The sequence below is a fragment of the Nyctereutes procyonoides genome, unplaced genomic scaffold, assembly GCF_905146905.1.
Source record: "Nyctereutes procyonoides isolate TBG_1078 unplaced genomic scaffold, NYPRO_anot_genome, whole genome shotgun sequence".
Lineage (NCBI taxonomy): Eukaryota > Metazoa > Chordata > Mammalia > Carnivora > Canidae > Nyctereutes > Nyctereutes procyonoides.
The window spans coordinates 17,458,982-17,481,880 of record NW_026575035.1 but is presented as its reverse complement, the minus strand read 5'-3'; the positions used below and the strand labels follow the sequence as shown (position 1 = coordinate 17,481,880).

At 38.0% G+C, this 22,899-nt stretch overlaps 1 protein-coding gene across 2 annotated transcripts in view; it reads right to left on the bottom strand.

Moving 5' to 3' along the window:
- Nucleotides 1-22,899, bottom strand: part of ASPH (aspartate beta-hydroxylase) — a 211,590-nt gene that overhangs the window by 30,509 nt on the left and 158,182 nt on the right. For both annotated transcript variants that reach the window (XM_055318402.1, XM_055318403.1), the window contains exons 19-21: nucleotides 19,705-19,803; nucleotides 17,504-17,593; nucleotides 11,568-11,705 (exon numbers count right to left, since the gene is read on the bottom strand). In XM_055318402.1, coding sequence (XP_055174377.1) covers nucleotides 11,568-11,705; nucleotides 17,504-17,593; nucleotides 19,705-19,803 — 327 coding nt within the window. The remainder of the gene's footprint in view (nucleotides 1-11,567; nucleotides 11,706-17,503; nucleotides 17,594-19,704; nucleotides 19,804-22,899) is intronic.

The window sequence follows — 22,899 nt, the reverse complement described above, 5'->3', positions numbered from 1 at the left end:
CCTAGCCAAAACATGCCTATACTTTATACCATGATAATGAAACTTGGAAAGCATATCCTAGATAAGACAGGAGTAGTGTACTCTGCCTTAGAGGGTAGAAGGCATCCCCCTGAGTGCTGAACTGAAGCTATGAATCACAGCAAATGCCACAGTGAGTGCGATGCTCTCACAGCAAACTCTCTTTGCAATAATTTCAATAAAATCTCTGGGGAAATTAGTAGCATTAAAAAAGCAATCTCTTTCTGGTACTGATGCATTTTAATCAGATTTCCTGTTTTTCCGAGTTTGAATATAAAGATAAAAGAAAATATCTGACATTTCTCATTGTGAAAAAAAGACCAACTGAACGAGAAAAAAAAAAAAGGCTATTTATTCATATAGCAAGGGAGCCAGCCACCATGACCTGTGTTTTGGTGAAGAAGTGGGAAAGTTTAAAGGTGAAAAAAGGAAAGGCTTCAGGGTACCCTGAGCGGAGGCTGTTAGCAGGTAACTAGAAGTGAGCATCCTATATGACTGGTTAGGAGAGTATATCTGGCTTTCTCGGATATGTCCTAAGTTGGAGGCAGGGGCAAGCATTAAGGAAGCTGTCAGTTATTAATCAAGTCCTGGACATTTAGGGCAATTGTTACAGAAATTATTCTTTAGCTTCCTGGATTGTCACTAGAGATTGCTACCTGGCCAATCTGGCTTCCTGAAAGTCTGGTTTACAGGAGGCTGCCTTCCTGGGTTATTTAGAAAAGGAGGCAGTTTCCCAGGCAGTTTGCTGCAGGCTGTGGGTCAAGGTTCTAGTTTTATATGTGGTCTAGTTTATATGTGGACAGTGTGGACACTGTCCATTTGTACTTTCAGTCTCTCATTATCCTTACTGAAGAAAAAGGTTAAGATAAGGTACCCTGCACCAAGGCAAGGGAACTGGATTTTGCTCTTCCTAGAAAGTGGCAGAGAAAGGGTATTTTCTACCAGGATAAAGGAGAAAAGATAGTCCAGGTTGCCAAGGAAAACATCTAGCCTGGGGACTTTAGGAAGCATATGAGACTCCTATTCCTTATGCCCTAGGCCAGACTGGCAGGCTTGTGGACCAACATTCTTGGTCAGAGGCAGTTAAAAGATGAGGCGAAGTATCACTACCCTTCTCCACTCTGCCTACAGAGACCAGTGCACTGAGCAAGCAAAAACCTCCAAGTCCCTACCATCAGCAAAAACCCTAAGGGTCTGACGGGGAAGCTTTCTGTGCATATAATCAATACATTTCTTGATAAACAGATTATCTATATGTGCATAGGTATATTTAAGACATCAACCCATGTGGATGTTACTGACATAGATTATGACCTATAGGTTTCACAATTTTAGAACAGCAAACAGATACAGTTCACAATTTTTCTGAAATATTAAACGCTGTAGTGTGAATTCCCAAAGAGAATCACAGATAAAGATAATTTTTAGACTTTTTTTTTTCATTGACCAATACGGAAAAAAGAAAACGATCATTTAGTTTGAAGTAATTCAAAGAATAGAATATATTTTATTCTTTCGCTGTGTTGCTGTAACTGGTATCATATGCCATCCTAGAAACTTGGCCGAGTGTTGATTCCCGTTAAGGGCTCAACGCAAATAGGAACATCCATGATGGCAGATTTTCACTGTATTGTGTTTTGTTTCATTTTTGTGCCTCACTAAAACCTTGCAGTAGAGAAGAAACTGAGGTAATTATCTTGAATTTAGAGATAAAGAAGCTGAGGCTCAGAGGGTGAAATGACCTTCCCCAGGGGTCAAAACTGAGAACCAAACTAATGCTTCCAACTGCTGAGCCCTTTAAAGTGTACAGTTCGAGTGCACTTTAAGTTATATCACCATCCAATTTCCTGGATTCTCTGGACTCCTACTGCCATTCAGTTGTTATGCTTTGTGAAAGTGTCTTTAGAGTCCCAAAAGTTTAAGGTTTGATTTAGAAAAATAGGATTAAACTATTATGTTAATCTTAAGGAACTGCTTTTAGCACTTCTTTATAGTACGGTACTTACTTTCATAGAAAATTGCTAATCTGCTTAATTTACAGCTTAATTCCACAATAAATCTGACATTTTTGCCTCTTTCTTAATCCTTTTCATTTCAAAAGCAGTTCAGTGGAAACATTCAAATATTTAATCACATAGATAGAAAATATTGAACAGATAGAAATGTTGAACCACTGATGTATTACTGTGTAAGTCTTATTTTTGTCAAGTTGACATTATTCATACAGAATGGATTTCTTAATTAAAAGCCACAGTCTGAAGGAAAATGACAGAGAGAGTATCACTTTAATCAATCATTCTTATGCACTGTGTCATGCCATCAGAAAAATATTACTGGGCACTCCTCCAACTAATACAAGTACAATATGAGGAAGAGGAAACTCACTTTTGATGCTATTCATTTGTATCAGAGCAGCTGCTCTGAAAAACTCAGGAAAAGGATGCAAGAGGGCAGCCTGCATGGCTCAGCAGTTTAGCACCGCCTTTAGCCCAGGGCGTGATCCTGGAGACCTAGGATAGAGTCCCATGTCAGGCTCCCTGCATGAAGCCTGCTTCTCCCTCTGCCTGTGTCTCTGCCTCTCTCTCTCTCTTTTTCTCTTTGCATCTTTCATAAATAAATAAATAAATAAATAAATAAATAAATAAATAAAATCTAAAAAAAAAAAAAAGGATGCAAGAGTTTTCCTTTTGCCCGTGATGAATGCAAAGATGTATCAGGAAACACAAATAGAAAAGGTGTATTTTAAACTATACAGTTTTCAGGATCACCTGAGTGGCTTAGTCAGTTAAGCATCTGACTCTTGATATCAGCTCAGGTCATGATCTCAGCGCCCTGGGATTGAGCTGCCTGTTGGGCTTTCAGCTTAGCACGGAGTCTGCTTGTCTCTCTCCCTCTGCTCCTTCCCATTTGTGCATGCATGCATGTGCTTTCTCTCTCAAATACATAAATAAAATCTTAAAAAAAACTCAAACTACAGTTTTTGGTTGCTATTAGCTTGTTGCTGTTTCAATGTTATTACAGTAATTTCTATGCATGCATTGTTTACATCTAAATTAGGCATAGAGTAATGCAGATCAAAAAGCTTATCTCAAAAAGGGAAGAACAAAACTCAATGGAATGGTGGCTTTTCCCTGGCTAGAAGAGATCTTTTCTATTTATAACCTAGCAAAGACTTTAATCCATTTGTTTCAATTTCTATGTTAAATAGCCCCAAAGCACTTATGGCTTTGATATTTGTGATTTGGGCAGCAACCTATTAGCTTTTAGTGAAAATATGCCTAAAAGAGAAAACTCTACTGGAATATTTTTCTCTATTTTTTTTTTCCCCATTCAGTTGCCATAGCCTTTTACCACCCCTAGTGCACAGAGTTGCTAAACTGCAAACTACACAATGCGGGTGGGGGGTGGCGGACAATTACCATCCAACAAAAGGGAAAAACACAGATGATCCATCTTCACTGAATATCATCCCATGATGTTCAAGAAAATTGCACTCTACTTCTCACTGGAACATACACTGAGAATAACTGAAATGGAAATGTGCTATCCATAGTAGTTAATTGTCATGTGAAGGCCATAATGATCCTAAAAGGATTTTGGCCACAAATGGCAGCTATCTGATCTAGAAGGTTCCTACTTTAAGATGTTAATGATCAATCCATAGTCCGTAATAATTAAAACTATAATTTGAAAATGGAAGGAATCTTGATGTGCAAGTATTTGTCAACTAAATCGTCATTAGCCCTGGATTTCCTTACACAGCAGGCTCTCTCTTGTCAGGATCAGTATTGGCAAATGGTCACCTTGAAATTATTTTTCATTTGAAAGTCATAACTAGACACAATATTAACATTTCTATAAATGAAGATAGTTAACAAGTAATTTCAAACACAAGATGTCCCCTTCTGAGATGCTATGCTGCTGGGGACCTGTTGATCAATGCCCAGGCCCTGCTTTTCTTCTTAAATAGAAGAGAACTTAAAACAGGGAGGGCTGAAATCAAGAAGTCTAGGGAAACAGAATTTTGAAATGAAGACCTTACTGGCAAAAAGGAGAAGGACATGAAACCAAGAGCAGACATCAATAACTCTGAGGTAGAGTGGGCTACAGCAAGGGTAGGGACTTTAAGGACAATGATTTTCATTCAAATCCCAGCCCTGCCAGCATTAAATATGGGACCATGGGGAAATTTCATATCTCTACTCCTTATTTTACTCATATATAAGTGGGGACAAAACTTGCAGAGTTTTAAAAAGATTAGAAGTATTATACAAAAATGCTCAGTGCACTGATTGTAAATGGGAGGTGTTTCACGTACCATAACTGTTGTATTATTTCAGGAATACATAATATTTCAAAATTGGCTTTCCAAGTTGTTTTTTAGGAACTAGAAAATATTTTCCTATGAAAAACAAAGAAATTAAAATTATAAAGAGTAATAATTAATACTTATTGAGCACTTCCTATTTACTTATTAAATTTGAACAACCAGGGAACAAATATTATTTCCACAGATACTCTGCAGATAATGGAATTAAAACACAAAGAAGTGTTGCTCAATGTCACATAGCTAGTAAGGGATGGACCAAAATATCAAAATGAGGCATGTGACCATGAGCCCTATGCTCTGAACTAAACTGCTTCACTATCTTGCCTTACTGGTAGATGATTAAGTTAGGTGTTTTCCATCAACTCTTCAGAAACCTATTTATTTTAAACATACTTGAATTACAATATGCTACCATAGTTTCCTATTTTTGTTAACAGATTTATTGAGCAATAACTCACATACCAAAATGCAGCTTTTTTAAAAATAAGTTCTTTTAAAGATTTTTATTTATTATTTATTTGAAAGAAAGAGAGAGAAAGCATCAGTGGGGGAAGGGACAGATGACAAGGGAGAAGGAGACTCCCCGCTGAGCAGGGAGCCCAACTCGGGGCTTGATCCCAGGGCTGAAGGCAGGCACGTAAGCACTCAGATGCCCCTCACTCAACTAACTTTTACCATACAGTGGTTTTTAATATATTCACATAGTTGTGCAACCATCAACTTTGTTTTAAAGCCTTTTCATCATGCCAAAAGTAACCCCTAACCCACCAGCAGTCACCTCCCTCATCTCATCTCCTTAGTCCCTGGCAATTAACAATCTATTTTCCATCTCCATGCATTTGCCTCATTTGGACAGTTCATGTAAACAGAATGTCTTCTCATTCTCTCTCTCTCTTTTTTTTAATGTATTTATTTATTTTAGAGAGAGAGAGAGAGCAAGCACATGCATATATGATTTGGGGGCGGGGAGCAGAGGGAGAGAATCTTCAAGCAGACTCCCCATTGAGTGCAGAGCCCGACCTGGAGATCGATCTCCCGACCCATGAGATCATAATCTGATCTGAAACCAAGAGCCTGATGCTTAACTGACTGAGCCACCCAGGTGCCCCTGGATAGTTCATATAAACAGAATCATCTAATAGGTAGTCTCTTACGACTGGTTTCTTTCACTCAGCGTAATAATTTTTAAGGTTTGGGACACCTGGGTGGCTCAGCGGTTGAGCACCTGCCTGCAGCCCAGCGCATGATCCTGGAGTCCTGGGATCGAGTTCTGCATCGGGCTCCCTGCATGGAGCCTGTTTCTCTCTCTGCCTATGTCTCTGCCTCTCTCTCTTTCTATGTCTCTCATGAATAAATAAATAAAATCTTAAAAAATATATTTTTTAAGGTTCATCCATGTTGTACCATGCATCAGTACTTCATTTCTTTTTTATTGCCATTGTGTAGATAGACCACATTTTGTTTACTCATTCATTCATTATTTAGATGGGCATTTAGGTTGCTTCCACTTTTTTTGGTGTTACTAATAATGCTATTATGAACATTCATGTACATCTTTTTGGATAAATGTTATATTTCTTTTGGTTATATGCCTAAGAGTGAAATTGCTGGGCCATAGCTGTTTAATTTTTTGAGGAACTGCTAAATTGCTTTCCCAAGTGGCTGAATCCCTTGATACTGCCACCAGCAAAGTTTGAGGGCTCCAATTTCTCCATATACTTGCTAACACTTGTTAATATTCATCTTTTTTGTTATAGCCATCCTCATGGAGGTTAAGTGACATCCTGTGGTTTTGATCTGCATTTTCCTAATGAAGAATAACATTCAGCATCTTTTCATGTGCTTCTCAGCCATTCATAGATCTTCTTTCAATAAATGTCTATTCAAATCTCTTCCCATTTTAAAACTGGGTTGTCTCTATATTGAGATATCAAAGTTCTTAATATATTCTGGATATAAGTCCTTTGTCAGATAATGACTTGCAAATACTACTTCTCATTCTGTGGATTTTATTTTCACTTGATTGTGTTCTTTGAAACATGAAAGTTTAAAATTGATAACATCTAATTTATATATTTTGCCATTGTCACTGTACTTTTGGTGTCATATCTAAAAAAAAGATTGTCTAACTCAATGTTATAAAGACTCACTTCTGTGTTTTCTTCTATAAGTTTTACAGTTTTATCTCTTACATTTAGGTCAATTTCTGTTTTGAGTTCATTTTCATATTCAGTATGAGCTAACTAATTTTTTGCATATGGATATCCAGTTGTCCCACCATGATTTGTGAAAAGACAATTCTTTCCCAATTGCATTATCTTGGCACTTGTCAAAAAGCAATTGATCACAAATATATGAGTTTATTTCTGGGCTCTTAGTTCTATTGCACTGATCTTTATGTCTACCTTATGGTACTTTTAAAAATCTGATGTAAGAAAAAAAGAGTGATAAGGAAAAAAATGTAATCTCTGTTATGTTTATCCATGCAGTTATCTTTAGTAATGCTCTATTTTCCTTCATGTGCATTTATGTTACCATAAGTGTTTTCATCTCAATCTGAACAACTGCATTTAGTATTTATTGTAGAGTAGGTCTGCTAGCATGAAATTCTCCCAGTTTTTATTTCTCTAGGAATGTCTTAATTTCTCCTTTATTTTGAGATCATCTTGCTAGGTACAAAACTTTTGGTTGCCACCCTTTTTCTTTCTGTATTTAAATCTCATCCCTCTGCCTTCTGGACTCCATGGTTTCTGAGGAAAAGTTAGTCATTAATCATATTGAGGAATCCTTTTCCACAATAAGTCCTCTTTGTAACATCAAAATACTTTGTTTTTGGCTTTTGAAAGTTTGACTAAGAAGTGTCTAGGTATGTTTCTTGAGTTTATTCTACTTGAAGTTCACTGAGCTTCTTGGATATGTAATGCTTTTCGTCTAATTTGCTATGCTTTTGGCCATTATTTCTTCTAATAAATTTTCTGCCACTCTCTTTCTTCTCACCTGAGGACTCTATTATGTATATATTGTCATACTTGCCAGTGTCCCACAGATTGTTTTCTTCACTTTCTTTCCTTTCTGTTCCCTGTTCTTTCTGTCAACCTACCTTCAAGTTTGCTCAGTATTTCTTCTATCAGCTCAAATCTGCTGTGGAGCCTCTTGGGGTGATTTTATATGTCAGATGTTATACTCTGTGGTTTCAGATTTCCCAGTTGGTTCTTTCCTATATTTCCACTACTTTAGTAATATCCTCTATTAAGTGAGCTGTCATTGTCATGATCTCCTTTAATTCTTTAGATATGATTTCCTTTGGTTATTTGGACATATTTATAATACTGATTTAAAGTCTTCGTCCAGTAAGTTCAGCCTCTAGGCTCCTCATTAACAGTTTCTATTGACTGTAGTTTCCTATTATATACATATACTCTTCTGTTTCTTTGTGCGGTATATAATTTCATTGAGACTAGACATTTTAGATAATGTGGCAACTCTAAAAATCTCACCTGCTCTCTTTCAGTATTTGTTGTTGCTGCTACTTGTTTGTTTAGCAACTTTTTTGGATTAATTCTATGAAGTCTCTTACAACCTATTGTCATGCATGACGACTAACACCTCTTCTTGGTTAGCTTAATAGTCAGCTAATGCATGGTCACAGATTACCTTAATTGCTTGAACTACTAACTCTTCCCTCCTTTTTTGAGGGGCTCTGTATGAGTTCTGGCATGCCTGCAATGCTCCAGCAGTTTACCACTCTGCTCTAGCCTTCATTTCTTGCCTGTACCAAGCTTCAGAGTCAGCTAAAGGAAAAAGACTGTGGCCCTCCTGGGCATTTCCTGGGCACACACCACAGAGCATACATGCATTGAAATATACATCCACGGGAATGTGTCAGAGCTTTTCAGAGCCCCTCATGGACATCCTGTTCATCAGATTTTCTTTATTATGCGCTTTTCTTGCATGTGTGTGTGTGTGGGGGGGGGGCAGGTTTTCATTTACCCCAATATTTAAAACACTGCCACTGATTCTTTTGACTGATACCCTGGGACAAAGCCACTTTATGCGTGAGGTCAAATAACAACAGTGTCCTGAGAGTGGGACTTTCCAAGCAGCACAAGATAGGTCAAATAGTGACAGTGCTCTGGATATAAAACTTGGCAAAAGACCCCAAACCTCATCATGTTACTTTGATGCCCACCAGGCTATGGTCTTCATGGTCGTCACAACTAGTATGAGACTGCCAGTTTTCAAGGCTATCCTCAGCTGGGGAGGAATGGATGAGAGGAAGTCAAGTTAGTATCCCACAAATCCTTCTGTTCTTACTGAGGCTTAGCAGATTTTCTTGAATAAATGTTCCTTAAATTACTGCAACTCTTTGGTTGATGTACAGAGCTCAGCAAATGTTGATTTTTGACAATTTTCTCAGTGCTTTCATCGCTTTTATGGAGGGGCAGAGTTGCAAAGATATTCCCCTTATCATTCCAAAATCCTGCCCCATCCCCCAATATTTTATAAGCATAATTAAATATTTGATATTTCAACAGGAACTCTGGATACTTTAAATATCCTTGCCTGTTATATAGCAAAAATTTCTAGAAAAGAATGCCCTTGTCCCTTCCTCCTCAAATAGGGTAGAGAGAGAGGATCTTCTTCTTTAGGCATCCCTCCCAATGCAGTAGCAGTAGGAGAGAATTTCCCCCACATTCAGGAAAGGCCCAAAAGGATGTTGTGCCAACTACTTATATGTAAGAAATATAAGTAGTATGATTTTTATATCCCTGGGACTTCTGACACATCTATGGGACAACTAGAGAAACATTATAGAAACGTATACAACACACTTCATTTGTGAGCACTTACCATGTATCAGATACTGTGTAGTCGTGAATACAACAAACATGGTCCCACTATCTTAGAGCATAGGACACAGGAGACTACACGGCACTACACAGGCTATTAGAATGCAGTATAAGCACTTTAAAAGGATGTATAAGGTGTTTATGGATACATGGAAAGAAAGACCCCTATTTTATTCTCCTAAAAGAAATGACCACTTGTAACATCTGAAGGATGATAAATAGGAATTGGCTGTGAAGAGGATAGGAGAGAAGGGGAAAAGGAAGGGGTAAAGGGCGGTGAGACTGTCACATGGGATGCCCTGGTGGGAGTTGGAATTTTGGCTGATTTATAAACAGTAAAGGGCAGTGGTAAAGAAATACATAGTAATGAAATTGGAATTTTGGGTAAAGCTGAATCCCTGACCAAAACTATAAAGTTGGAAAGGAGTATTAACCATGGGATTACATGGTGAATTAACTTTCATATTGCATGTTAATGTCACTTTGCAGCTGGAGATAGAATAGAATGACAGAAAAATCCATTTGGGGAGCTGAGCTTTGGTTTTAACAAGAAGACTTTAACAAGAAACTTTAACAGCAGCTGAACCAGAGTGGAAAGGTTTTTTTCTTTAGAAAATGAATGACAAGAAAGGGAAAACAGAGAGCAGAGAACAGTGTTTGGATCTGAGTGCATGTCCCCAGTTAGCAAGAACACCGAACCCTGGAGGTCACTCTTCAAACATCCATTGTGCTTTCCTTCTTCCTACCAGAACGCTGATATAGTTCAGGCATTTATTTCCTTTCAGGTTAATCCACTGGACTTAGATCTTTTTCTGGGCTTCAGGAGTTGATCTATTGGTTTAAAGATAATCTCATAGACCCTTTCCAGTGATTCATCCAGAATGGAAAAGTGACTTAATTGGCTCAATCAGACTGGAGGCAAAGATTTTTGTTCCCTGGTTGATGGAAAGGTACACTCTCCTGCTGGAAGCCTGCTGCCCCAGCCTGCTGCTAGCTACTCAGTTTCTCAGACTCTTTCATAACTGTGAGTGCCCATGTGATGTGGTTATGATCACCAGAACAAAGTCTCCTAGGAAGTTTCAAGAGGGCCATTTGGGCCTGGTGTGGTGATTCAACAATGTTATGAAGCTCTCAAACACTTTCTAACCTTCCATTCCAGGTACTTCTGACAACTGTCTTGAAGTAAGCAAACACAAGGACTAAGCTAACCAGCGAAGAAGGGTAGATAGAGACAAGAAAATCTTCCACGTAGGTGTACAACCCCTGAAGTCTGCCCTACTGCTGGGCTAGGCTTCCTTTGCCCCAGTAAATCAAATTCCTTATTCCTTAATCCAGATTCCAGTTGCATTTCTGGTACTTGACCTTGAAAGCATCCTAAAAGTCACAGTAGGGAAATAAACTTACAAAGAGACCAAGAGAAAAAGATGAAGTGGTAGAAAGAAAGAGAATCAGAAGAGCTCGATGTGATACAATCTGAGGTAGAATGAAATTTTACAATGGAAAGAACTGCTGATAGCACAAAACTGTAGTAGATTTGTCAAGGAAGATGTTTTTCCTGTACCGTTTCTGTTTTGGATATAGAATCTCTTTAAATCGATCTGCACTCGTTGTCACCACACCATGTTTTTCTGACTTATAAAATATTCAAAGTCTAACTGATGGTGGCCTACTTTACAACTGGATTGTGATCATTATAGTTTGATTTTACAATGAAATACAGAATAAGTATGGTCAAGTAAAACTTATTTAATGTAAGTAAATTGAAACTACATGGAAACCTTCTTTCCCCCAAGTGGAAAAAAATTCATCAGTGACATCTTATATTTTATATATTTCAAGATGTTCTTTAGCAAAAAAAAGTGAAAAATGTAAAACACTTAAAAGTAGACTCCAAGCTGAAACTAACTAAGAGTTGGATGCCTAACTGACTGAGCCACCCAGGCATCCCTAAAGTTATTTTTAAGTTATTTATATTAATGTGTAACGAAGTCTTTGTTATTTTTAAAGATTTCATAAGTAAATACCACATTTCTTTTAGTTTTAATGTCTGATAATTATATTGATAGACAATATAATTTTCTTCCTTGTCTACAGACTCCTTGGAATGCTCTATAATTTTTAGGAGTGTAAAGTGGTCCTAAAGTCCAAATGTTTCAGAACTGCTTTTCAAGAAAAATTCCCTTCTTCCCCAACTAAACTGAACTTTTGGCTAATGGGATGAAAAGATTCATTCTGCAATCTTTTTTGCAAATGTCACCAGATGTAAAACTGACCTCCTCCCTGACATTCCTCTCTATGGTAAGCATTCTCTGATTTTGAGTAGGAAATAGATAAGGATTCGTGAGGATGAAGTCTAACTTAGCACTCACCTTCACTAGTTCTGTGTAGCCTGTTTCTTTTGGGGTCCACCATGGCTGGGCTTTCAGTCCATGCACATTGTAGAGTGAGCGCTGCCATACAGATGCAAAATGTCCCCTCTTGTGCCCAAGCTCGTACCACTTATATGCCTGAAAGAACAGAGAGACTGACCTACGTACACATGAAGTATCTGTATTAATTTAAAAATAATCACTTTTCCAACATTTATTAATTTTTTTTAATTTTATTTTTTTTACAATCTTATTTATTTATTTGACAGAGAAGGAGAGAGAGAGAGAGCGCACAAGCAGGCTCTCCACTGAGCAGGGAGCCTGATGCGGTACTTCATTCTAGAACCCTGGGACCAAGACCTGAGCTGAAGGCAGATGTTTAACCGACTAAGCCACCCAGGTGCCCCCACTTTTGTAACATTTAAATAGTTTGCTAGTCAGGTGCCCAAATCTGGTATACTGGTGAAAATACCATTATTTGATTGGGCTTCTGATAATGACATATTATTATTATAAATGCATGTCTGCACTTTATTTTCACTCTTAGGCTTCATGTTCTCATAATGAGGATTCACTCATTTTGGTCTTCCTCAGAGTGTCCAGCACAGAATCTAAGACTTAATTGTCAAGTGGATAGATAATGTAAGAATGTAAGAAACCATAGTGGCTTTTATCTTTTAGCTTTCATTTCTAAGTTCTACTTTTATGTTTCCTTTAAAAGGAAAGGATTATGATTTTAATAATTTCTTCAAAGGTATTTGCATTTACTGAATTGGATTGCTGAAAGGAAAAGTGACTTCTTTTCACATGTACCTTCTCTCCATGTCTGCATTTCAGAAGCCGGCCCCAAGGTAAGAGGATATAAATTCTCCATTAAATTAAATAGACAGAAAGGAAGTATCATTCTGAGCTGGCAATAAATATAGCAATAGCCCATATTAGATTTTTTAAAGTGGAGTTTTTGTTCCTTTTTGGGTTTTTTTTCTGCCATGAGGGCTAACATTTGTGGCTTTAGGCTAGTTGTAACATGATACAACTTGCCTCCATGAAGACTAGCCTTTTCAGGGACAGCTGGCTGCAGAGTATGCTACGCCATATGTCTCCTTCCAGTGACACCCACACCATATGCTCCCCAGGGGCCCCCCCACAAGGTTCCAGCACCACACACACTCCATTGTCTTCAGGTTGGAAGATGCCCCATTTTATACTTAATAGTACTGCCTTCAATACTCCAAGTCTGAGCTAATGATTACTTTTTGAAGAGTGATTTCAAATATACACTTTGATCAATTAAACCATTTGATACTAAATGATCAGGCATTTAGTATCAGGTAGGTTAAGAAGATACTCAAAAAGAATAATCTTCATAGAACTACAGATATACTTTATTTTTATTATTATTGCTTTTAAAGATTTATATATTCTTGAGAGATTGAGAGACCACGGAGGATGGGAGGGGAGCAGCAGAGGGAGAGAAAGACAATCTCAAGTAGACTCCCCACTGAGCATGGAGCCCGATACAGGGCTCCATCTCACGACCCCAAGATCAGGACTGGAGATGAAACCAAGAGTCAGACGCCCAAATCACTGAGCCATCCAGGGGCTCCCAGATATACTTTATTTTTATTTTATTTTTTAAAGATTTTATTTATTTATTCATGAAAGACAGAGAAAGAGAAAGGCAGAGACACAGGCAGAGAGAGAAACAGATTCCATGCAGGGAACCCGATGTGGGACTTGATCCCCGGACTCCAGGATCACCCCCTGGGCTAAAGGCAGGCTCTAAACCACTGAGCCACCCAGGGATTCCCCCAGGTATACTTTAAATGTAAAACATACTACCTTTTAAGTCTTAAAATTCTTAGGTCAAAATTTCCTTCATTTTCACATTAAAAAATCAAATGTGATAACAATATCACTTCGTATTTCCAATAACACTTTTCAGTTGATTACTCACTTTTACATGTGTGATCACATTTGATCTTTCTAATAATCTCAAATATGTCCATTTTTATAAATGTTGAAACTGAGGTTTAAAAAGGATATAAATATCTTGAACTATAACCCAGGGCTCTGGCAACTCATTCCACTATCTTTGTATCATTAAAAAAGAAAAAAAACTATCAAAAGTGATATTCATATTTATCTTTTTCAATAATATCTCAAATTAAGAATATATATACTAATCATTCTTATACTTTCCTTAAATCCATTAAGTTTTAGCCCTAAAGTAATTTCTTTAAAAGCCAGAAACTTAAAATGGCTAATCACTGTCTGAATTTTTTTTTAAATGTTACTTTTGAAATTAATTTGACTTTTTAAGATATTTCCAATTTATTTATTTATTTATTTTTGATATTTCCAATTTAAATTTAGAATTTCATTTCCTTACTTTCCGTGTTAAAGTGAACAACAATATTAATTACCAAAGTTGATTTTTTGAAACACTTATTTTAGAGTTCGTAGCAATTCATTTCACGGACCAGGCACATTGTCAGAAGTGAGGGGAAAAAATATTATAGGAAAACCAAACCAGCAAAGCTCATAGTTCTAGTTCAGGAGTTAGAAGTCAGGATATAGTCCTGGACTTAATATTCGCCATGCTGGATGCCTAGGCAAGTCATTTTGCTTATGGTGGCGTGTTTAAATTATCTATAGGGTCTTTTGTCACACTTACATCAGTCCTACTGGATTCTTAATTTTGTGCCCCTCTGCCACTTCAGAAACAAAACCATGACAATGATATTTCAGGAATTTTAAGAAATTATCTTCAATTATATAGAGGACCCAACAAATTCTGTCAGAGTGCTTTCTTACTATACAAGTGTGCTAGAAAATCAATGATCAGGGCTCCTGGGTGGCTCAGTCTGGTAAGCATCTGCCTTAGGCTCAGGTCATGATCCCAGAACCCACATTGGGCTCCCTGCTCAGTGGGGAGTCTGCTTCTCCCTCTCCCCCTGTTGCTCCCCCTGTTTGTACTCTGTCAAATAAATAAATAAAATCTTAAAAAAAAGAAAGAAAATCAATGATCAAATTAGAATCCTCTGAAAATTTTCTCTAGTTACTATTTTCCTTCCATACCTCTAATCAAGGATATGAAAAAAAAAGATATGAAAATAAACAAAAAGATCACCTGGGGATACTTTCTTACATGTGTTTTATATCAATGTTTTCTATAAGTCAAATTGCTGCCAGGTATGGTTTACACACACACACACACACACACACACACACACACACACACTCACCACACAGAAATAATAGGTCCAAAGAATGATCCCCACTCAAGAAAGCCCAGGCCCCGTCAGGGGTGCAGGCCTGTCAGGTGTGACCCCAGTAGGAGCCCATCCTGCCTGGAGTGTGGTGCACAGTGGGCCATGTGAGACACATCTGCAGTGGGAATAGCTGGCTGCAGCTGGACTGTGGAGGACCATGAATGCCACCACTTGGACATATAACTTTATTTGTATTTTGCACTGTAGGGTTTCTGAACATATGATGGCCTGGAAGAAAGTAAGATTAAAGTGGGACACAACAGCCGGGCTTGTCCAGCCATCCCTGAGGTTAGAATGTAGCAAACAGCAACAGTGACTGAGCTTACAGGAAGGCAGGATGGGTGCCAGGGGTTGAGGAGGCAGACTTCCCTAAATGAGGCCTTGACCTCACTGGAGAGAAGGTGGCAATATCATCAACTGAGAGATGGGACCCAGGAAGCAAAACAGTTTAGAGGAAGACAAGGGAGCTATCTCTGTAACCCCATGTGCTGACGCTAGGCACGCAGGAGAGCCAGGATTTGGACTTGGACTAGGAGATGGGCTGTGGCCTTGGGAGTTACAGAAATACTAACTAGAGCTGCAGCTGAACCCTTACAAGACCACCATGGTTTGTCTTCCTCCCTCTTCCTGCTCATTCGAAATAAGCTTGTTAGAAAAACCTTCTTCAAAGACAATTTTATTGTCTGCCTCTGCAGCACAGAGGCTGTGGGTTTGCTTCTCTCTCGGTGCCTGAGCAGAACCCCTGCACTGGACATAAAGGATGGTTGCTTCTCAGTTTGCAAACTCAGAACGTGACAGTGAGTTCACAGATTCAATACCCAATATTGAGACCATATGACGTAGGGCTCCTCGAAGCTTTTTTTTTTTGTTCTGCTGTAAGGATGAATCCTTGTGAATTTTTGAAATTCAAGAACTGTGATGTTCTTTGCATATTAATGATAATTAAGCTGATAGAACAGTCCCTATCTATCTTTGATAGGTTCAAATCTCAAGCCCCTGACAAATGTTTAGCAGTGAATTCTTTGCCCTTGAAGTAATGGCTGTTTTCATCTACGATGTGAGAATAAATTGCAGACTTCTTTTATCTGTCTTTGCCCTGGACCCGGAGATGTTCAAAGATAAATTAATTAGTGACAATTATATTTATTGCAATCAGACACCAACATTATCCAGTGTTAGATACTACAGCAAAGTCTTTCTTATCCTTCTCACTCAAAGGAGCTACCAGGCATTTATATCTAAAACAGTGAAAGAACACAAAAATGATAACTAATCAGCAGGTTATTTTCCCTTCTCTACTTCTAATGCCTCATTTCATTCCAGTTGCCTGACTGATAGGTTAGAGAGGAAAGGGACAGATGTACAGAAATATATTAGGAAAACAGTGTCAATTATCCAAATCTCTCTTACACCAAATTGGTTCATGTGTCTAGCTGGCAATTACCCCATCACAAAACCCCCTGCTCTCATGAACCCTCACTTGTCCAGATGGTTCCATGTTTTAGAAACCTGAAGCTGTGTTATCTTTTATTTTCATCTTGTAAGTGGACTGCACTTTACAACATATATGGAATGCAATGGTTACAAAGACACAATGTCTCGCTTCACCCTCATTCCAGGTCTGTAAGGAGAGCCCTGCCTCTTAGAGCCCCAGGATGATGTAAGACAGACAAGGAGGGCTTCATTCTCCACCATCCTATAAATCATCATGATCGTGACAGTTTGGGAACTTCAGTACATGATGTCATGATTAGTAATCTAATATTATGTTTAAAGAAGCTGACATTGTACTCAGTAAAAAAAAAAAAGCAATAATCACTAAGAAAACATGCAACCTGTTTTAGCTATTTCATTTGCCTGTCATTACTAGAGCTACAGGTATTCATCTGAAACTTGGTAATGAACACCAGAAGGCAATTTACATAATTAACCACTGGGTATGGTGTGCTTAGGAATTAGCTGAATAAAGACTTCATTCTAAAAATAACTACTTTTTAAATCCCAAAAATAAAATAAAAACAAATCTAGGCATATTGTTAAAATATTTTAAAAATATTTAAGCAACTTCAGACACATCTCTTCATTTCATGATTTTAAAAATATTTTTTTTCAGGGAGGACTCGGTGGCTCAGTGGTTGGGCATCTGCCTTTGGCTCAGGTTGTAATCCTGGGGTCCCAGGATCAAGTCCCACATCGGGCTCCCCACAGAGAGCCTGCTACTCCCTCTGCCTATGTCTCTGCCTCTCTCTCTGTGTCTCTCATGAATAAATAAATACTATCTTTAAAATAAATGAATAAATAAACAAAATAAAAAATATTTTTTCAGGGCAATGCTTATCTCTTTACACACCAAGACCAACATGTGTGCACACACACTCACAACCCTGCACATACACAGGACTAATTGAGAGGTTGCTCTTATGATTACTCAGCTAGTATCTTGGAAGAAACTATAAAAGTCAAAAAGCCCCACAATTCTTTTTAGGCAGGAGTTGTTAGGTTGTTAAAAAAAAAAAAAAGTTTAAATAGCTAAACAGTTTTAATCACTACCTTCAAAGTTCATGCTCAAAATATTTTTTCAATTGTAAATTTCTTAGTTACTCTCACCCACCCCCGAGGTTACCCTCTGTTAAGAGAACGAGAAATTCACAAACTCCTTACCTCTTTGTTCCCAACCCGCTGCATGGCATCCCCCAGGTGGAAGTAAAACCTCCCATCATCAGTGCCAGGATCCCCAGATTCTATTCCTTCCTGCAAAAAGGACAGTACTAGTATTTGATGAAAAAAATTAAATATGAGTTCCAATTCATTGATTTACTTAATCTTTATATACCATACAAAAATCTAAGGACAGAAAAATTCATCTCAATATTGAAGTCTGGCAATTAGGTTACTGGTCAACATTTAGAATGCAAACTCAAAAAGAGGTGATAAAGCCAAACTTAACAATACATTTATCATTAATTAACAGTGTAATAGCCCAGAAAATTAGTATGTGAGTCATCTCTGTGGAATTAATCACATTTCAATATCCTAGAGAATTTTTGACTGGGTATTTATCCCGTTTATTTTGCTCTCCAAATCCTACCATAAGTCATCTGGAGGCTTTTTATTCCTGAACCAAAAATGTTTCATTGCTCATAAAATGTTTGACGAGCTAGAGACTCAACTGAAAATAATATTTCTTTCTACACAAAACAAATGTGTCCTCACCTTTTAATGAAATCTTTTTACAAAACTTAAAATAGGATTAAAGCCAGCTGGGCTCTTTGAAAATGTGGTTGTTATTAAACAAATCCTATGCTAAAGCATTTAGCTTATTTCAACCCTATTTCAGGGCTGAATTGAAGTGTATATAAACAACAACATCAACAACAAAGAGAATGAGAGACGAGATAGTAAAGCAAGAGAATGGATCTGGAAAAGCAAAAGGACAAAGGTAAAAAAAATTTTAAATGTCAAGAAATTCTTTCTAAAAATCTGCATTTTCAGGTCTCTTCACCAGAAACTCATTATCTTCACTGGGGAGACATTTTATTTGCATAATGCTGGAAAGTAGCAGCAAGGAACAGGAGTAGCATCACTCAGGAGAAGAGAGCTGTGATCAGGGCTCTTGACTGACAGGTTAACTAACACACCCAGCTCTCTGTTTCCCCAATCTCTAAAGCAGGGAGAGCACTACTGGTCCCTTATGATGCCAAAGGAAATATAAGAGGAACACTTTCAATCAGAGAAACTCACATGCCCAGAGGGTCTGGGCAGGGAATGTAAAGGTTTATAGAAGCCTGGTGACAGCCAGAAAAGATGGGGGGCAGGGGGCACAGGCCACCTCAAAGGGAACAACATTGCTTTGCTCCTGTGCTGGGATGTGGGCCAGATGTGGTCTTTCAAGGGAAATCTGAAATTTACATGATTATATAAAATGCTCAATTTCTTAACTAAAGCAAGCAATTAAAATTGTTTTTAATAGAACTGTGCAGGCCAAATAAAATATGCAAGCTATTTGCAATCAGTGGGTTCCTATTTGAGATCTCTGATTTAAGTCATGTGAAAAAAAAGAGATCAGAGAAGTGTGATACATACTGATACTTAAAAAACAAAAGTTCACAAGCATTCCATCAGCTACCTGTCTTAATATGGTAGCTGTTGGGTACATGTCACCATTTAGATTAAAATGAATTAAAATGAAAGTTAAAAATTCAGCTCCTCAGTCATATTAGCCACCTTTCAGATGCCCAACAGCCACACGTGGCCAGTGTCTACCATACTGGAGCATACAAATAAAGAATATTTCCACTATGAAAGAAGGTTCTGTTGAACAGCCCTTAATTAGACCACGTGTGATTCTGGTGCATTTGCAAGGATTCAACTAGACATACAAGATAAAAAAGATGGCATATTTTAATCTGAATATTTTGAACTATCACAGTTTTGGGGGTTTGGCCTATTCAGGTGACATTTGTTACCATATTTTATGTCAGTTGCCATTAGTCAGGATTCAAACATTCAAACTAGACTGAATGTATAATTAAACTGTAAAAGGAACATTTAATGCATTACTCGTATTTTAAAATATTATATTAGTAATTTTGGTCTATCTTTCCCATTTAAATAAAAACTAGTAATTACAGTTTTAGGAATTTCTTCAGGACGTCTTTTCCAAATCTCTGCTCTTATGGTTGGCATTTCTACATACAACACTGTCAATCACTGCCTATGAATGTCATGGTCAGAGGGTGTAGATTTTGAAGATGAGAAGACTCAGCAGTACATGCCAATCAATTGACAATGCATAATCAAGGGATTCCAAATGACTCAAAAGAATCAGAAGATGAAAAAAGAGAAAGGGCAGGGACAGTTACCTTTAAATAGGGAATGCTCTCGGCAATTTTGTTCTGTGCCTTCAGGATAAAGCCATAATGGACTTTAGCAAAGCCATCGTTTGGTGTCACGTTCAGAACCTAAAGTCAAAGGAAACACAAAACTATTTTAACGGACTACAAATTCTACAAATGGCTGTCAAAACACATTTTAATTAGCTTTGCTGTGCCTGGAGTGGATTATGATGTCACAGCCTTAAACACAAGAGTGTTTTGTCTCATTGCAATATTAAGTTTAAAACCCCCATTTCTGGTCAACTCAAAATGCTCGTACATCTATACATCAGTTTTTTGAGAATGAAGAAATGAATGAAAAGGCAATGACCATGAAAGCACTGATCAAACAATACAAATCAGCAAGGCATCTGTCATTTGATATGACCTCTACATTTTTTTAGTAATCAGGGGAAAAAATGGCTTTAAATTTGCTGTACTTAAAGTCAATTCTGAATGGTTATTGTATATTTCTTTACATGTATGCTTTACACATTGCCTTAAATAAGAGAAAATGTCAACTTGCATTTGTAATATATCATGATCCATTCATTTAACATAAATTTCTTGAATGCCTAGATCGTCTTAAGGACCGAGGATAAAGTGATGAGCAAATCCAATATTCTGTGATAAAACCCAAGTAAATATTTAATATAAGTCAAATCACTGTTTATTATCATATGCATTTATTATGATTAAAGATAAATTATGCAGAATGCCTTTAAATTAAATATTAGCAGTGAGAAATCAAAACAACAACATTCAACTTGTGAAGCCACACGGACAAAATAATTCATGGAACAAAAGTGAAAGATGAAGGTTTGAGTTGAGTGAATATAAAGATGGATATTCTGTGGCCTCTTCTTCATCCTTCAGCTTGAGCGGGAGAGGAGAGTCAGGCTACCATGGGTTCCTTACGTAGGACCCACACCCTCCCCTTGAAGAGCACACTGCTGTTACTTTAGAATTTTCTACTTTGTATGTGGTCCTGCACCTCATCCATTCACAAATCCGGTCAACATTACCTTCCAAATATATTCAGAATCATGTCCCTGTGACTTCCTTCACCACACCACACTGGGTCACATTTTGTTACCTTTCTCCTATGTTCTCACACAAGCCTCCTAACTGTGGACCTTCTGTACACCCAGCCCTGCTCTCTTGTAGCCCATTTTCTATAGGGATCCTGAATGATCTCACTAAATCCTACACCAGACTTCATCCCTACTCTGTTCAGAATCCAAATGGGCTCCATTTCAATTAGAGTAAAAGAAGAAGTTCTAGGGACAGCCCTCTGGGCCTCCTTTGAGCTGGGCCTCTCTACCTCTCTGGCCTCCTCTCCTAAGCCCCACCCACTAGCCACCATGAGGCACCCTGGACTCTTTACTGCTATACAACAAGTCAAAAGACCCCTGCTCAGGACCTTTGCATATGGAGTACTCCTTTGTTTCAAACACTTTTCTCCAAATGTGTTTGATATCCAAATGGCTCACTCCTCCACCTTCATGAAGTCTTTTCTCAGAGGTCACCATCTTGGTGAAGCCAATCTCCAACCACTCCATATAAAACAGAATAACCGCCCTGTGCACTAGTCACTGTTTTGACTTGTCTTGATTCCTTTTCTTCACAATGTTCATCACCATTTGACTTATTATCCTTTTATGTTTCCTACTAAGATGTAAGCTGTGCAGGGGTTTTTGTCTATTGTACTCACTGCTGATCCCCAGTGCTTAGAATTGTGCCCAGCACACGGCGGGTCATCAGGAAAGCTATAGTAACTGAATGGATGAGTGCATGCTGGGCTTTCTTCCTAACCAGATTTCTGAAAGCACAGCCTCTGCTTCTTCTTCACCTTCCAAGCACCTGTTACTAAGCGAGGTGCTGAGTAAGAGCACAATAAATACTTCTGGAACTGAACTGAATTGAATTGAGGCCAATCATGCTTCTGCTACTGTAACTATAAGTGGACTATTGTAATGATGGCAGCTACATAATTAACAAATGTATTCATTTGCCAGATATTTTAGAATACCCAGAGCTCTTCTAGGCTCTGGTCATATAAACATAAATGAGATACACTCTCTTTTCTCAAGGGAGGTCTCAGTCAAGGGAGGAAGACAGATTCACAAGCAGACAGTGGTAATACAACATAATAAGTGAAAGTGTGGTGATTGGCACACAGCATGCAAGGGGAGGAGAACCTAGCTCACTCTAGGGTTGGTGTGGCCAAAGCAAGGTCTGAAAGGTGTTAAGGGATGAATAGGAGTTCACTGGGGAAAGGAAAGGAGAGTGAGGGAGGAGGCATTCAAGGCACAGGAAAAAGTGAGTAAAGAAGAATAATGGGTCAGGAACAGCAAAAGTGAATGAGATCGGAAAAAGTGGGCAGGAGGCAAACCTCAAAAGGTCCTGTGCTTTTTGCAGGTTACACGTAGATGCATAATGAATGTGTGCCTTGTATTATCTAGTGGTAATCAAAAAGCCTCATGACATGACAAGTAGCTTTATAAAATTTCTAAGGAAATCAAATTGAGGTTGATATTAATAATACTATATAGATTCTATCTCTTTATATACATAGCAGAGACAACGACAAAAAACTGGTATGGATGACATTTCTTTGCGTGACACAGTGCCAGCAAATAACCAAAAATCATATAATCACAAATACTATTGCATATTAATATTACCAAATATCAATTTGCCACACCATCCAGTTAATTTCACTACTGGGTACTACTGGATATTTAACCCAAAGAAAATGAAAACACTAATTCAAAAAGATATAGGCACCCCTATGTTTACTGCAGCCTTATTTACAATAGCCAAACTATGGAGGCAGCCCAAATGTCCTTTGACAGAGGAATGCATAAAGATGTGGTATATATACACAATGGAACATCACTCGGCCATAAACAAGAATGAAAAAGGATGAGATCTTGCCATTTGGGCAACATGGATGGACCTAGATGGTATTATGCTAAGTGTAATTAGACAGAGAAAGGCAAATACCATATGATTTTACTAATGTGTTAAATCTGAAAAACAGAACAAACAAAAAAGCAGAAATGGACCCATAAATAAGCAGAACAGACTGGTGGTTGCTACAGAGGACAGGGCTGTGGAGATGGGCAAAATGAACAAAGGGGAGTGGGAAGTACAGGTTCCCATTATGGAAAGAGTAAG